Source organism: Grampus griseus (assembly GCF_964374135.1).
Source record: "Grampus griseus genome assembly, chromosome: 19".
NCBI lineage: Eukaryota > Metazoa > Chordata > Mammalia > Artiodactyla > Delphinidae > Grampus > Grampus griseus.
Window position 1 is genome coordinate 22598599 of NC_139013.1, and position 18031 is coordinate 22616629.

The following is an 18031-nucleotide window of genomic DNA, read 5'->3' on the forward strand; positions in this document are numbered from 1 at the left end:
TCCTAATAAATGTAAAAGTACTGAAATTGTACAAAGTATGTTTTCTGATGACAATGGAATTAAATTAGAAACCAACAACAGAAAGAAATTTGAGAAATTCACAAATGTGTGGAAATTAAACAACAGGCTTCTAAATAACCAATGGGTAATGTGACAGAGTTGGAAATGTTCACTGATATAGTTTCAAATTCCACATTACAACTAACCTTTAAGTAACTGCCACTGTTGAGTTTTGGTATACTATCAGTTATCTGAACAGGATATGAAATATTCTCTTTTTCTACTATACAGCTGTGTAAGGCTAAATTTTTTTTTTAATATTTCAACCAAAAGAATAATAAACAATGCAAAAGGAGATATGAGAATCTTTTTTTTTTTTTTTTAATGACAGGTACTAAGGAGATTTGAAAAAAATACAAAGGAATGTTACTCTTCACTCATTTTGTATTTTGGAAAATAGTTATTTTTCCATAAAAATAACTTTATTTTAGGTCAACATGTAATAGGTCTATTGTTTTAAAATGATTTAATAAAAACATTTAAAGTTGTTTCAGTTTTTATTTCAAATAGAGTAATACTGATAAACAAAACTCGCTTAAGAAAAACTATTTGGAGTCTTCAGAACAAGAAGTTTGAGAATTGGTACTCTGTATCATGTACATAATGAGTAATTCAATCCCTACTCTGCCTTTCCCAATGGAAATGATATGACTGGTACATGTGCCTGTGTGTTTTGGTTTCTTAACCCTTATGTCATAGCATTAAACATGTTTCAGGATTTTTCTTCCCCCTTAAATAGTGCCATTTACCTCCATATGAGTGTTTAGTACAAAATGTAGTAAATAGGGTTATACCTTCAGCAAGTGCAAAAACTTGGATAACTTTTACTTTGTATCTCTTCTAATACAGTAGAGATGCTAGGAGTATTGCTGTATCTTTTAATACCTTTCACATACCTAGGTTATATTAGTGGTGGTCCAAAGAATTTCAATTTTTATAAATTTATTATTTGGGAAGTGATTGTATCATTAAGGAATTTTCAATTTAAAAGGATTAGGGATTTCTGAAACAATTAATTCCTCTAGTTTAAGTATTTATACCCATACCTTGAATTCCTTTATGAAAACCTGAAAAGCTAATATGCCGGGAATGCAAACTATGGGAATATCAATCAGCAATAACGACAACACATCTGTGAAAATTTCACATAACTTCTTTCTTACTTCTCTGAAATACTTTTCTTAATTCTTATAGACTGAATGTTTATGCCTCCCCAAAATTAATACGTTGAAGCTCCAATCACTAATGTGATGATATGTGGAAGGTAGTTAGGGTTGGAGTCATGAGGGCAGGGTCCTCATGATGGCACTAGTGTCCTGATAAGAAGAGACACCAGAGAACTTGCTCTCTCTCTCTGTCTCCCCCTGCGCACAAAGCTAGGACAGGCCATGTGAGCACACAGTGAGAAGAAGCAAGCCAGGAAGAGGGCCTTCAACAGAACCTGACCATACTAGCACCCTGATCTCGTGATCCTGGACTTCCAGCTTCCAGAACTGTGAGAAAATAAATTCCGATTGTATTTTGTAAAGGCAGCTTGAGGTGATTAAAACAAAAATTTAAAGGCTTGTGAGTTATTCCAAATATTTCATGTCATGAGAATATTTTAGGTATTAGCTTTCCAAATTTTGAAACTAAGAATGTAGTTTTTAGAGTCAGAGAATCTGGGTTCAAATTATTCCTCTTCCACTTATTTTCTGTATAACCTTGGGCAAATTATTTAACTTTCAGTTCCCTCTACTTAAATTAGGGATAATCATAGTACCTATCTCATCGGATTGAAGTAAAGATTGAGTAAATATGTGTAAAATAATTAGATCAGTGCCTGGCACACAGTAAGTGCTCAATATGTATGCACTATTATCTTTTTACTTTGGCCAAATAAATTAATGTCTTTTTTGGTAGTGATATCTCATTTTCAATTATGTTGAACTACGAGTGAATAAAATTATTTTGATCAAAACAAAAACATTTATCAAGTTAACATTCATTTTCTTTAGTGTACTGTAGGATTCTAAAACTACAGGAATAATTTATTTGTAAGAATGTACGTTTGGATGAAATTCCACTTCTGAGTATACATAATTGCTGTGTAAGAAGACAAGGTTGTTAGCTTACAGTAATCCCTTTTCTAAAAGTCCAGTGCTGTGGTTTTCAGACTTTAGCATATATCAGAATCTCCTGGAGGGATTATTAAATTATAGATTCACTGGCTGCATACCAAGGTGTTCCTATTTGGTAGATCTTGGTGAGGCCTAGGAGTGTGCATTTCTTACAAGTTCCCAGGAGATGCACTGATGCTGGTGGTTTGTTGCGGAGCACAGGCTCAGGATGCGCAGGCTCAGCGGCCATGGCTCAAGGGCCCAGCCTATCCGCGGCATGTGGGATCTTCCCGGACCGGGGCACGAACCCACGTCCCCTGCATCAGCAGGTGGACTCTCAACCACTGCGCCACCAGGGAAGCCCTCTGGTTGCTTTTTGAAGGATGGCTCAGATGACTCCAGTCAGGCCAAAAATGATGATAGCTCAACTAAAGTAACAGGATAGAGAGGAGGAACAGTTAAAGGGAGAGAATAATAATCTAGTAGATTTGAGGGGTGAGGGAAAGGAAAAGGTAACTGAGATAGGGAACATGAGAAGAGGAGTGGGTTTTTGTGGGGACACACTAGATTTCAGTTTTAGAGGTCCCTGTAAGACACTCAGATATAAAGGTCTGAAGCTTAGGAGAGACAGCTGGTAAATAGATTTGGGAGTAATCAGTATTACAAATAGAAAAAAAAGAAAAAGTCAGGGGAGAGACTGAAATACTTCAAGAGTACACATAGAGTGAGAAGAGAACTTAGGATGGAACCCTGAGACACAGCAACATTTAAAGGATGGCCAGAGGAAAAGTCCATAAAGGAACCTGGGAGAATGGCCAGAGAAGTAAAAGGGGATCAAGGAAAGGAGAGCGTAAAGGAAGCCAAGGAAAGGGAGTGTTCCTAAAATTGGTCAGCAGAATCAAGGGTAGTTTTCAGTGGCGTGACGCCAAAGGCTTGATTACAACAGCGGGTTAAGGATATGGAAGTAAACTGGAGAGATCCTACTGTACACAACTCAAGAAGTTTGGCTGGAAGAGCAAACAGGGATTAGGCAGTGGCCAGAGGGGATGTGGGGTTTTGGAAGGTACTTGTATATGCATTTATATATAGGAGAGATTTGTGCATTCTTAAATGTTGAAGAGAAGGCACTGACAGGGAAGTGGAGTTGAATACACAGGCCAGATAGAATAGGCAATGGAATGAGGTCCCTGAGAGGTATGTAGGACCCACAGCATAATTGGTGCATTAATTTTTAGTCAAGGGAAAAAGGAAAAGAGATGGGTGTGGATGAACGGATTACATTTTAGTGCTACAGAAGGCAACTGACAAACTGTTAAGCACAAGGTCCTGTGCTAGGTTCTATAATACACTGGCAAGCAAAACTGATACTATCTCTGCCCTCATGGAGGTATTTAAAAGGAATGTGCACAGACTCTTTTTGTATATAGAGTATTAAAGGACTACTTCTAAACTCTTCTGCTGTTCAAACGGAAAAGTACTCATCTGCTTGCTTGTAAACTCATAATTTATAAAGTGGGAAAAGGCACCAGGCTTTGGTAAAAAGAATCACCAAGTGACAGGGAAAGAAGCTATAATCTCCACTAACACAGAGGAAGGCCAAAATATGCCTTATGCTGAGGATAAAAAATTCAAAAAATTATCTGAGTATTTAAAGAAAAAAATAGGAAATAGGAATATATTCTTCTGATTCACAGATGTTTATGGTAGCTTTCACTGAAAATATTGATATCCTCCATATTCAGATTTCATAAATTCTGTGATATGTAATAAAAAAGATTTAATATGTATTAGATAAGAAAATAAGACAAGAAAAAATCAAGAAGTCAAGTAGACCTCTAGTCCTATTCTGAAGGCAGACAGAACACCAACATTTCTCAAATATTTGGAAGTCACTGTCCTTACTAATAAAGGGATGTTATAGAGGCAGGGAAGAAACATTAACATTGACAAATAACAGCAGATACATTTTTTGAATATTTATTGTGTATTAGGCCTCCACTGTGATTTACCTACATTAATTCCTCTAATCTTAATAAAGGTGGGAGTGTGGTAAGCAGAAAAATCATGCCCTAAAGAGGTTCACATCCTAATTCCCAGAACCTGCTAAATGTATTTCCTTATGTTGAAAATGGACTTTGCAGATGTGATTAAGGATCTTTTTTTCTCTTAAAAATATGGAACACTTCATGAATTTACATGTCATCCTTGCACAGGGGGCATGCTAATCTTCTCTGTATCCTTCCAATTTTAGTATATGTGCTGCTGAAGCAAGCATCCATGATTAAGGATCTTGAGATGGGGAGATTATCTTGGATTATCAGGGTGTGTGGGCTCAATGTAATCACAAGGGTCCTTATAAGTGAATGAGGAAGGAGAGATGGGTTAGGGTCAGTGATTGGAAGATGCTGCACTGTTGGGTTTGGAGATGGAGGAAGGGGCCATGAGCCAAGGAATGTAGGTGGCTTTAAGACATGAAAGGCAAGGGAATGGATTCTCCCCAAAGCCTCCAGAAGGAATGGAGCCCTGCAGACACCTCGATTTTAGCTCATGAAGCACAGTCAGTGTTCTGACCTCAAATGTGTAAGAATAAATCTGTGTTGTTTTAAGCCACTAATTTTATGGTTACTTTGTTAGCAGCAATAGGAAACTAATCTACGTGGGTACTATGACTTTCCCCATTATACTGATGTGGAGAAAGAGACTTAACAAGGGTTAAATAATTTCCCCAAAGTTACTGCAGATAGTTGAAGAAATTCCCATTTTACATTCTTATTTTCTCTTTGAGGTAGGAGGCAAGGTGAATTTCTAAGAACTGGAAGTTGGGATTGGCTGTAAGGGAAAATTGGGAAGAACATAAAATAGTTCTTATGAAGAATAAGAACTGCTAGCGTCATATGTAAAGTCCTTATCTCACAGTGAGGTATTTACAGAATATAAGATATGATGAATTTGCCTTAAAATAATCTAAGAGGGGCCGCAAGGGGGATAAGCAGTAGGTGGGGGCATAGGTGAAATAAGACTGGGCATATGAGGATAGTGTTAAAAGCTGGATGGTAGCATGGGCACAAGAAGTTTTATTATACTAGTGTATATTTTTATATGTATTTAAAAATTTTCCAAAAAAAGTTAAAAAATGAATTCACGGTAAAGAGCAATAAATGTCACAGAGGAAAATATCTTGAAAAAGTCATGAAGTAAGAAAACAAAAACAACTTTTAAAATAAAGCTACACTGACAGAGAACCTATCAGTGGTGCCTGAGGAAGAGTGGGATAGGGAAGGAGGTCAAGGAAAGTGGGAAGGAGGGATAGCCAAGGGGCACAAAAAAACTTTTGGATATGATATATTCATTATTTTGACATTAATTATCTATCATCTACATATCTCCATTAAGAAGGTATAGTGTATATATACATATACACTATATATGTCATAACATCAAATCGAATATATTAAATATGTGCAGTTTATTGCATGTCAATTATACTGCAATAAAGCTGTAAGAAATTAACAAACAAAATAAAGCAATACTGATAAAAATGCAAGGAGAGCTTCTTTCTGGCCCGACACGTAGAGTTTGGAAGTCATCACTGCTGTACTCACAACAAAAAAAGCTGAAGAAACTGAAAATCAACTCTGCTTTGACCCATCAGAGAACTAAGGTCATAGAGCAAACTGCTACCCTGAAAACTGGAGAGGTGGATACAGAGAATCACAGCTTACTGGGAGCAGAAGCCCAGAACCAGAAGACTGAAACTAGAGCCAGTACTGGCAGGAACACTTAAACTGTGATTGTGACATTACTGAAGAATCAGTGTGAACTAGTTTGAGAGTTCAAAACACTGGGGGAGAAAGCGAGGCAGTCTTAGGGGAGCCACACTTTTGCAAGTTTTCCCTCCAGGAGTTCCATCAAATTCTCAAGAGGAAGATTGGGGGAAAAAACCCTCATGCTTCTAGCACAGAGAGGAAAGTAACCAGTTAAAAATATGCCCAGAGCTCTCTGTTCTCCTTCACAACAGCTTGCCCTTAAGGAAACCTATTTTACTAGAGATTAAGTAACTTGGGATTTACCAAAAACTAATCAACCCGAGGGAAAGGAAATACCTAACTTCAGCCCCCTCTAGCCTCCCTGTTTAACCTATAGAGGAGGGCAAGCTGAGAAGCACTTTCTTCAAGTCACAGCCCACACAGGCTCACTAAAAAACTGAGACACAGGATGATAGGATGCTTCTCCTACCATAGTCTTATATCTCACCACCACATCAACTGGGCTCCTGTCTAATAATGAGATTACAGTTAAAAGAACTGCAAACCTCAGACCCATTTAAAAGGAAGTCTGTAGGGTGACACAAAGACAACAGAAGAGACAAAAGAAAGACAATAGAGGAAAATTTTGCCTCTTGACAGCATAGCTACTGCAAACAGTAACACAGTCTAACTCCTAGCAGATAAACATAAAACCTCATAGTGAAGGCTTATCTACCACAGTTCCTTTCACCCAATACATCATGTCTGGCTCTCAAGAAAAAAATTTTAAGCCATGCTAAAATGCAGAAAACAAAGTTTGAATAGACAAAGCAAGCATCAGAACCAGACTCAGATACAGCAGGGATGTTGGAATTATCAGACCAGAAATTTAATATTTAATATGATAAAGGCTCTAATGGAAAAAAGCAGAGAACATGCAAGAAAAGATTGTTAATGTAGGCAGAGAGATGGAAACTCTAAGAACGAATCAAAAGGAAATGGTAGAAATAAAAAATACCGCAATAAAAATGAAGAATGCCTTTGATGTGCTCATCAGTAGACTGGACACAGAAGATGAAAGGATCAGTAAACTTGAAGATATATCAATAGAAACCTCGAAAACTGAACTGCAAAGAGAAAAACTAATGAAAATTTGGAAAAGAATATCCATGAACAATTACACAAAGGTTACATACACAAAGGTGTAACATATGTGTTGTGGGACTACCAAAAGGAAAAGAAGAAGGGACTTCACTGGTGGTGTGGTGGTTAAGAATCCACCAGCCAATGCAGGGGACACGGGTTCAAGCCCTGGTGCAGGAAGATCCCACATGCTGCAGAGCAACTAAGCCTGTGAGCCACACTACTAAGCCTGTGCTCTACGGCTCGTGAGCCACAACTACTGAGCCCGTGTGCCAGAAATACTGAAGCCTGCGTGCCTAGAGCCCATGCTCCACAACAACAGAAGCCACCATAATGAGAAGCCTGCGCACTGCAATGAAGAGTAGCCCCCACTTGCTGCAACTAGAGAAAGCCCATGTGCAGCAAAGAAGACCCAATGCAGCCAAAAATAAATAAATAAATTTATAAAAAAAAAAAGGAAAAGGAGAGAAAAGATCAGAAGAAATATTTGAAGAAATAATATAAGAATTTTCCAAAATTAGTGACAGACATCAAACTGCAGATCCAGGAAGCTTAGAGAACACCAAACAGCAAAAATACCTAAAAATCTATACCTATGCATTTCATACTGAATCAGCAGAAAATCAAAGACACAGAGAAAATCCTGAAAGTAACCTGGGAAAATGAATGGGAGAAAAGGGTGTCTAGGGATCCATATAAGATTATGATACAATTAGGAATGCTCATTTGAGGTTGATGACTATGAATCACTGGTGGTGACAATATTCAGGGCTGTATATTTCTCTTTAGAAATGCCCAGTAGCTTAGATCTAGGAGTGAACAAGAAAGATAGCTGGATTAACAACCCAGGGTTGTAATTTTGCCAGGCAGGTAGAGTAAAAAGAAGAGTGCTTTATGGGAGTTAAAGGTAGTGAAGTGATGGTTGATATACGGTAGCTAAATAACGAGGTAAAGAAAACAGGTTGATACAGGTCAAGAAACAAATAGACTTAAAGTTGAATAGGTATAGTTATAATAACAAGAGTGAGAGGGCTGGAAAAATAGTTTTTGAGAGTTGATGGATGGTACTGAGATTTCAAAAGTAAAACATTTCTGGTAGATAAGGTTCACCACATGGCCACGGGAGTGAGTAGCCATAGTTGAATGAAAATGAAAGACTCTGGGGTTTTCAGCATGGAAATAAAGGAATTTGGGTGAGATTAGTTGCTGATTTGAATATTATTTCCTCTCTCCATATATCAGATAGGTTGCCTGTAGCAGGTGGGAATATATAGGCAACAGAAGAGCATTTATTCAACTCATAATTTAACTCAAGTGATAAAGAATATCATATGGTATGCACATTTTTCCTCTTAGTCTCACACTGGGTCATATCTTACATAACAGACTATGATCAAGTGGATCTGATGTCAAAACAATATGAAGAAACCTCACTTTATCATGAAATAATTTTACAAGTGGGAATACATTTGATATATGGAAAACTGGGGGAGTATAGTGTGGATTTGTTTCTTTTAGGTTGTTATAAAATTGTGATCTATGACATCAGTGGGAAAGGAAAATGATAGATGTGAAGGGCAGTTTGACAGGATCTGAACTTCAAAGAAAGTAATAAATGGATTAATGGGAGGCAGATGTATCAGCTGCAGAAAAGCCCAAAGGTGCTGGACTGTTAGGGTAATCACTGTAAGAATGTGCATGCTGCACTTTACTTACATGACTTTCTAAATGACTCTGTTCTCCATATGATAGAAGTGACTTTTAGTTTAAGATAAGGAGAAGGGGAGCATTAGTGATCTTAGAACTAAAACCTGCCTTAAGCAAACAGCCTTCCCTATCAAATTTTCTGCTAGAACTTGTGGGTAAAATGAGTGGGTTCAATTTCAACTTTTTAAAAGTTCTTTGCTTGACGAGGTAATGAAAGAGCCACATGATGGGAATATGGTCAATCAGAGAAAAGGAGAGGAACAAAGGGTCTGAATATTTCACAAACTGGGTAGACAATACCTGAACAACCAAGTTAATCTTTGGCCTCCAATTAATCAGACTTGCACTTGATTTAAAAAAATAGGCTTTATTTTTATAGCACTTTTAGATTCACAGCAAAATTAAGCGAAAGGTATAAAGAGTTCTGACATACCCTCTGCATCTCTCCTCCTCAGACTCTCCCCTATTATATCTACATTTTTATAATGATATGAAAGCAGATAGGTTTGACCAGGCACTCATATAGTTCACAGTGGATGTGGTGACACAGTCCAGACCTTCCCTTCAGGACTGAGGCAATATTCCCCGAGCTGCTCCAAGTGTTGGTTGCTGATAGCTCACAGCAGCTAGGTTCTTACCTAAAAATTGTTCTCAGCCAAAGGGAGCTGCCTTGTACAAATTATAACCCCTTCCTGGGGACTGCCTGCAGGCAGTGTCTAATGCAGAATACAAAGGTATGGCCCTTTTGCTTCAATCTGGGCCATCTTAGAAAAACCAGCCTTGCTTCACATCTGATAGACCTGCTTTCCTCACTACTCCAGAAGCCTTGCTCTCAAGAATAGTCTAGATTAAATCTTTGCACGCAAATCTCTGGGTCAGGGTCTGCTTCCACATGTCTTAAATATGGGAAGTTTCCCAACCATACATAAAACATTGATAATGAAGCAGTGCTTTAAAGGTGTAGTAAAAATATGACAATATAATCAGAACACCTAGTTCTGTGTTCTAGTTCCACTACTTAATGGCTCTATGATTTTGGATAATTTATTTCTCTGAGCCTCAAGTTTCCTCATCTTTAAATGGGGGATAATTCCTTATGTAACAAGGGTTACTATGAGGGCTCAAATTGGGATATACCAACACAAACACAAACACACACACACATGCTCATGCTTTCAAATATAATGTAATATTCTTATTATAATTTACATGAACTGGCAATTTCAAAACCTAAGCCTAATTATTTTCACATTCTGTTATTTCATGGAAACATTCCATTAGACAGCTAGCCAATATTAAGATTAAACCAAAAAAATTCATTAATTGTTTACTATATGCTTGACCCTGTGCTATGAACGAGGTATACAATGATGGCATGGTTCTTGACCTCAAAGGATTACAGCCTGGGGAGAGGCATTAAATATAAACAGATAAAGTGTGATCAAGTATTACATATGCCAAGGGACTTCCCTGGTGGTCCAGTGGTTAAGAATCTGCCTTCCAATGTAGGGGATGTGGGTTCGACCCCTGGTTGGGGAACTAAGATACCACATGCCATGGGGCAACTATGCCTGCATGCTTTAGAAAGATCCGGTGTGCTGCAACTAAGACCTGATGCAGCCAAATAATTAATAAATAAATAAATAATTAAAAAGGTATTATATATGCCAAAATGGCAGCAGTATGCCCAGAAATAGTGGGAGGTGTGTTCATTTTTCCAAGAGTATCAGAAAAGACTTCATTAAGGAAGTGAACCTTGAGGTGAGACAGTTTTTAGGAAAGGTACTTTATTCCCAGTAAACTTTACTTGAGCACTGAAGGATACTTTAATCACTTCTAAAAGTAACATCAATTTGATTTAACCTATAACAACTATTTTGTGTGTATCTATCATGCAGAGAACTTTCACAGAAATATTTACAACTGAAAGTTAAGGTTACTTACTGTTATCTTACGAGGACATTCATTAGGACAGAGACCACTAAGAACTGTGGAAAAATTAAAAAAAGCCTATTATTACTGTTATAATATTAATATGCCCTATTGATTCATGGTCAAGCAAAAACCAATTCAATTTCTTTAGATCTGAGTAAATTAAATTTCTTTTGTTCACTTTAGGCCAATATTTCAAAAGCCTTTATTAAGCAGTCAAGCTGCTGCCATTTTGTGGAATATATAGATGATATAATTAATTATGGTTATAATATCATACCTACTGTTGGTTCTATTTTCCAATTGGTTAGCTACATTCCAAGGATGACTTAGAATCTGACAGAGAATTGCCAAATGCAAACCAATTAAAATTTATACTGAAAAAAACAAAATAGAACATTTAACACTTCATATCAAACTAGACTATTTCAATTTATCTAGTCAAATTTTCTGGGTAAAAAAGTTTGGGCTCCCTTGATAACTTTTATGGAGAACATAACTATAAAATAATTGATGGGTCTATAACAAAAATAATTTAATGACATATTTATTCTATAATTACCAAAAAAGAAAAGGTTAGGATATCTGAACATTCTTTCTATAACTAACATGTATTTTGAAACATAACTACACTCATGTGAAGTAATTCCTTTATAAGAAGGCAGACTTTATGTGCTATTAAATATGCTATATGTTATAAATTTAAGGAAGACAGCTGATAATACTGTTCAGTAAGCATGAACTGTACCAATAATAATTGTGATTATTGGTTAGTTCAAATATATCTATAGGAAAATTGTTCCTTATGTTGATTTATATTTTACAAATGTGAAATGATAATCATTCTAATACAAATATTATACTTAGGCAGGGTACATAAACTGCAAAGGCATAAGAAATGAACATGACAAATTTCATCACATAAGAAGATACTTGTTTATTTACTATAGTACGTTTATATTAAATTCAACCTGAGGAAACAGTGAAATAAATGTTTCATACTTGCAAATCAGTTTTCAATGTTTAAGTTCCTTACCCCAGCATAGTGCCTAGTTATCACTCTTTTATTCTCAAACACTCCATGACCTTACTTCTCCCTCTCCTTTGTTCCTCTTCCCTCAACTCTGGGCAGATACTGGTACTTCTTTTTCACTTGTCCCCAAATGATTTTCCTAAACCTTCATTAAAACATTATCTTGCTAAACAGTATATTATTTACTCAAAAGTCTGTCTTTGTATCAGTATGTAAGCTCTGCATAGTTTTTTTTATCATTTTTTCAGGCCTAGCCAAATGTATTTGCTCAATAAATACTTGTTAAAGGAGGGAAAAGATGGATTATTCAATAAATGGTACTGGATAACTGGCTACTTGGAGGAAAATAAAGTTAGACTTTGATTCATAACATGAAAATTACATTTGGCAAAGACACTACTAATATAAAGAACTCTTACACTACAGTGATAAAAAGACAACCCAATTAAAAAATGGGCAAAGGACCTGAAAAGGTATTTTTCCAAAGATGATGCAGACATATAAAAAGCTCATGAAAAGATGCTCAGCATCATTATCATGGAAATGCTAACCAAAACCACAACGAGACGTACACAATTCACAATATCCAAGAGGTGGAAGCAACCCAAATCAATGTCCATTGGCAGATGAATGAATAAACAAAATGTGGTACACACTCACAGTGGAATATTATTCAACTTTAAAAAGGGAAGAAATCCTGTCACATGTTACAACATGGATGAACTTTGAGGACATTATGCTAAGCAAGCCAGTAATAAAAAGACAAATACTCTATGATATCACCTACATGAGGTGTCTAAACTTGTCAAATTCAAAGAAACAAAGTAGAACGGTGGTTACCAGGGGTTGACGGGAAGGGAAAAAGGGCAGTTGTTAAATGGGTACAGAGTTTCAGATCTGCAAGATGAAAAAGTTCTGGAGATCTGTTTCACAACAATGTGAATATACTTAACATCACTGAACTATACTTAAACATGGTTAAGATAGTAAATTTTATGTTACATGTTTTTTTAACCACACACACAAAAATGGTTAAGATTGTAAAAATAAACAAAACAAACCCACAATGAGACACCATTTCACACCCATTAGGATGGGTATAATCAAAGAGTCAGATAAAAACAAATTTGGGTGAAGATGTGGAGAAACTGGACCCTCCTACATTTCTGGTGGGAATGTAAAATGGTCCAGCTGCTTTGGAAAACAGTTGGGCAATTTCTTAAAAAGATAAACAAAGAGTTCCTATTTAACCCAGCAATTCCACTCTTAGGTATATATCAAGAGGAATTAAAATATATGTCCACACAAAAACTTGTACATGAATGTTCACAACAGTATTATTCATGATAGCCAAAAAGTAGAAACCATCCAAATGTCCATCAACTGATGGATAAACAAAATGTGGCAGGTATATTCATATAGTGGGATATTTGACAATTAAAAGGAATAAAGTACTGATGCTACAACACAGATGGATCTTGAAAACATTATGCTAAGTGGAAGAAGTCAGTCACAAAAGATCACATATTATATGAACCCATTTATATGAAATATTCAGGATAGATAAATCTATGGATACAGAAAGTAGTGGCTGCCTGGGGATGGGGATTGAGGGTGGTAGCTAAAGGGTACAGGGTTTCAGGATCATTGGTAGCTCTATTTTTACTTTTGTCATACTGAGTGAATTAAGTCAGAGAAAGAAATATCGTATGATATCGCTTACATGAGGAATCTAAAAAGAAATGATACAAATGAACTTATTTACAAAACAGAAACAGACTCACAGACTTAGAGAATAACTTATGGTTACGGGGTGGGGGTGGTGAGGGTGAGAGGACGGGATAGTTAGGGAGTGTGGGATTGACATGTACACACTGCTATATTTAAAATGGATAGCCAACAAGAACATACTGTGTAACACAGGGAACTCTGCTTAATATTATGTAACAACTTAAATGGGAAAAGAATTTGAAAAAGAATAGATAGATACATGTATAACTGAGTCACTTTGCTGTACACCTGAAACTATCACAACATTGTTAATCAACTATACTCCAATATAAAATAAAAAGTTAAAAAAATAAAAAATAGAAAAGGGTACAGGGTTTCTTCTGTGGTGATGAAAACGTTCTACAACTGATTGTGGTCATGTTGGTACAATTCTGTAAATATACTAAAAGCTATTGAATTGTATACTTGAAACAGGCAAATGGTATGGTATGTAAATTATATCTCAATAAAGCTGTTATAAAATTTAAAAAATACCATAAAATTAAAAAAAAAACTAATGACAAGGGGCTGTGAACTTTAAAAAATATACATTACAAAGAGATACTATTGCCAATATACAAAGAGCTTCCAGATATGGGTTAGAAGATGATAATCCAATAAAAACAAAGGATATCAAGAAGCAATATCCAGAAGAGAGAAGTACAAATAATCAAAAAACCAGGAAGAAAGACACTCAACCTCACTAGGCAGGAAAAAAATCAATTTTATACCTAACAGAAAGGCAAAAAATGAAAGACCAATAAAAATGTCTGTAGGAAAAACAGAATCAAAGATAAATGACAAACTATGAAGAATATTTACAACATATATCACAAAGGATTAATTTCCCTAATATATACTATGGTACATTTATAAATCAATAAGCAAATGAAAAAGGACAAGGACCATTCATAGAAATAAAAATACAAATGGCTCTTGAACATATGGAAAGATGCTGAACTTTACTCAGTGTAAGAAAAATGCAAAATAAGACAATACTTTCACTTTACAACTGGCAAAACTTAAAAAGTTTAATAATCCATTGGGTTGGTGAAGGTATTAGGAAATGTGCATTCTCCTACACTGTAAGTGGAAGTTTAAACTGATACGATTTCTATGAAGGGACACATGTTAAAAAGTTCAAAACCAGGCAGAATTAATCTAAGGTGCTGGAAATTAAATTAGTGGTTACCTGTAGGTGAACTGGGTCAGTAATGAAAAGGGTGGGCATGAGGAAGCTTCTGGTTGCTAGTATCATGTTTTTCCTGATCTGGGTGTACTTACATGTGTGCATTTACTTTGTCAAAATTTATACACCTGTGTACTTATGTACACTTTTCTGTAAGTATATTTCAATAGAGCATATTTAAAAAGTGTACATGTATTATTTTTTAGTAATTCCATTTTTAGGAATTTATTCTATAGGCTATTCACTGTGGCGTTAATTATAATAAAAAGAGACTGAAAATAAGCTGGTATCTGTCAATAAGAAACTCATTAAATTATGTTGTATCCATACACATGATACTATTCAGTAGTTAAAATGAGGTAGCTCTAGATTATATTGTTATGGTATAATCTCCAAGATATATTGTTAAGTGGAGAAAACAAAGTCTAGAACTACCATTTATGTAAAATAAAAGCATATAAACATATGTGCTTGTATGTGTTTAAGATATCTTAGACAGACACAAAGAAGAGGTTGCTTTTGGGGAAAAGAACTGTACCACTGGGAAACATGGGTAAAAAAGCGACTTACTTTTCACTATTAGACTCTTCTGTATTTTTTCACCATTTGCATGTACTACTTATTTTAAAAACAAATTTGTTACAGAAATAAAAATTTAGAGCTCTCAGATGAATATGTGGTAAACTGGACAGTGTTATGCTGATGGGATATAAACGTCTATGACTGTTGGGAAAGGTAATTTGGCATTATCTATTAACACTAAAAACATAGCCCCTCAACTCATCAATTTCATGTATATGAAATATTGGAAACTATCTATGTGTCCACTAAGAGAGAAAATGCTAAATAAATTATGGAACATCTATAGTACTACGGAATGACATGGAACTATTAAAACAATGAGAGAGACCTGTTAAGTGCTGACATGAAAGGGTGTTTATACTCTCTTGCTAAGGTAAAAAAATAAGACAAAGGCAGATATGTTCAGTAAGATTCTATTTACAAATGTATGTGTTAGATGAATTTCATAGACATACTACTGAACAAAAGAAGTCAGACACAAAGAGTACATACCATCTGATTACATTTATATGACAGTTAGAAAAGGAAAAACTAATCTATGGTGACAGAGATCAGAACAGTGGTTATACTTTTGCAGGGGAACATGAAGGACCCTTCTGGGGTACTGGAAATATTTTATCTTGATTGGAGTGTGGCTACAAGGGAGTATACCTATGTAAAATCTCACCAAGCTATACGCTTTAACCTTATTTTCTCTGTACACCCATTGCTACAACTTTCTTTCTACTGTCTTATCAGCTCACACCTGGATGACTGGTGTATTCCAGTGGTTACCCTCAGCCTGACCTCTCAGGTCAGAACACCTATTTCTTTTGATGAACCTCTATTTTTTTCTTCTGAACATTGCTGCAAAATCCATCTTCTTAAACTACACATTTGATCATAGACTCTCTTTGATGAAGAGAGTAAACAGTAAGTGTAATGGTAAGTTTTATGTGTCAACTTGGCTGGGTCATGAGGTGCCCAGATATTTGGTTAAATATTATTCTAGGTGTTTCTGTGAGGGTGTTTTTGGATAAGATTAACATTTAATCAGTAAACTGAGTAAAACAGATTGCTCTTCATAATGTGTGTGGGCCTCATCTAACCAGTAGAAGGCCTGAAGATAACAAAAGCCAGACCCTCTCTTGAGTAAGAATTCTCCTGTCTGATGGCCCTCAAACTAGAACATTAGCTTTTCCTGCCTGATGAACTGGACATCAGTTCTTCCTGGTTCTTTCTACAACTGCCTGCTGGCCTTTTGACTCAAACTTGGACATTGGCTCTGCAGATTTTGTACTTGCCAGCCTCTGTAACTGCATGAATTAATTCCTTGTAATAAATCTCTCTCTCTCTTTCTTTTTCTCTGTATTCTATTGGTGCTGCTTCTCTGGAGAATCCTGACTAATTCAGTAAGTATCTGCAGTTATTGTATCACAATGATTGATTTGCGGATACTGAAAAATCCTTGCATCCTTGGGATAAATCCCACTTGATCATGGTGTATGATTCTTTTAATGTATTGTTGGATTCGAATTGCTTGTATTTTGCTGAGGATTTTTGCATCTATGCTCATCAGTGATATTGGCCTGTAATTATCTTTTTTTAGTGGTATCTTTGTCTGGTTTTGGTATCAGGGTGATGGTGGCCTCATAGAATGAGTTTGGGAGTCTTCCTTCCTCTGCAATTTTTTTAGCCCATGTATTCTTAAAGATATTTAAAGTATAAAACCTTGGCTTCTAGCTTTGTGATTCACTTTACATTAGCTACTTTATACAAATGCCAAAACCAAAAAACTGCAATAATTGTGCATACATACTGTAACACCAAACCAATGTGCAGGTTGGGACAAGGATGAGTAGAATAAAGTCAAAGCTATAAAGGTCAATACTGTATAATGGTTTTAGTAGCATTTAAAATGAAAAATCCTTGCCTGGATTATGGGTGACTGTTCACATTCAGTCTCTGAAAATGTCTTTAGTTTTTGTTTAAGACACATGAATCCTAAGCAAATATTATAATCAAATATCACGTGTAAAATAAAGACCCCCATCCTACCCATTCTTGTCATTTAGACATTATTTTAGACTCTATATGGAAAACTTCTTTTGTCTGTTATTGATTACCTACCTTTCATTCATTATTTTTTAAATTAAAAAATCCTATGCTTAATAAAATATATTTTAAGACATACCAGTACTCAGAAAATATATTAGCCTATGTACAACTTTCTGAAAATCTCTTGAGGAAGCATTCCATCAAAATAAATAGGAATTCGAGTCAATAAAGGTAAAGATGTGGTATATATGTAAATGGTGACAATAAAGCCAGTAAAACTTGTTAAGTTTAAATAATCATTGATAACATGGTTGTAACTGTTACCAAATCAGTCATCCAGAAATAAACTTCCACAGTATTTCAACAAAATCTGGAAGAAGGCAGGGGAATAAAAGCTTTTGAAAGGTCTCATCTTATTTGGGTAGTGAAAGGTGAAGATACTGTTACAATTTTAAAAATCCAAGGAAATACAGGTTCACATATGTTTGTTAGAAATCTGCGTTAAGTACTAGTAGAATCAGAATGCAGAACCTCTAATGTATCTGACAGGAATAAGAGAAACAAATTAGAGCTAGGAGCTAGTTCTGATTCAGGGGAGCTAGGGAACCCCTCCAATTCCACAACACACAGAGTCCCCTGTGTGAAGAGCATTCTGTAGATCTGTGGTGTTGTGGGAATCAGTGAGGGAACAGGCAGAAGGATAGCATTACCTTTCCCTAGCCACACACAGAAG

The 18031-nt window shown here is 35.8% G+C and overlaps 1 protein-coding gene across 1 annotated transcript in view; it reads right to left on the minus strand.

Annotated features, from left to right (window-relative positions):
* The window catches only part of ITFG1 (integrin alpha FG-GAP repeat containing 1), a 236301-nt gene that overhangs the window by 46315 nt on the left and 171955 nt on the right, over window positions 1-18031 (minus strand). Inside the window, exon 13 of the mRNA XM_082676237.1 lies at window positions 10700-10743. Coding sequence (XP_082532363.1) covers window positions 10700-10743 — 44 coding nt within the window. The remainder of the gene's footprint in view (window positions 1-10699; window positions 10744-18031) is intronic.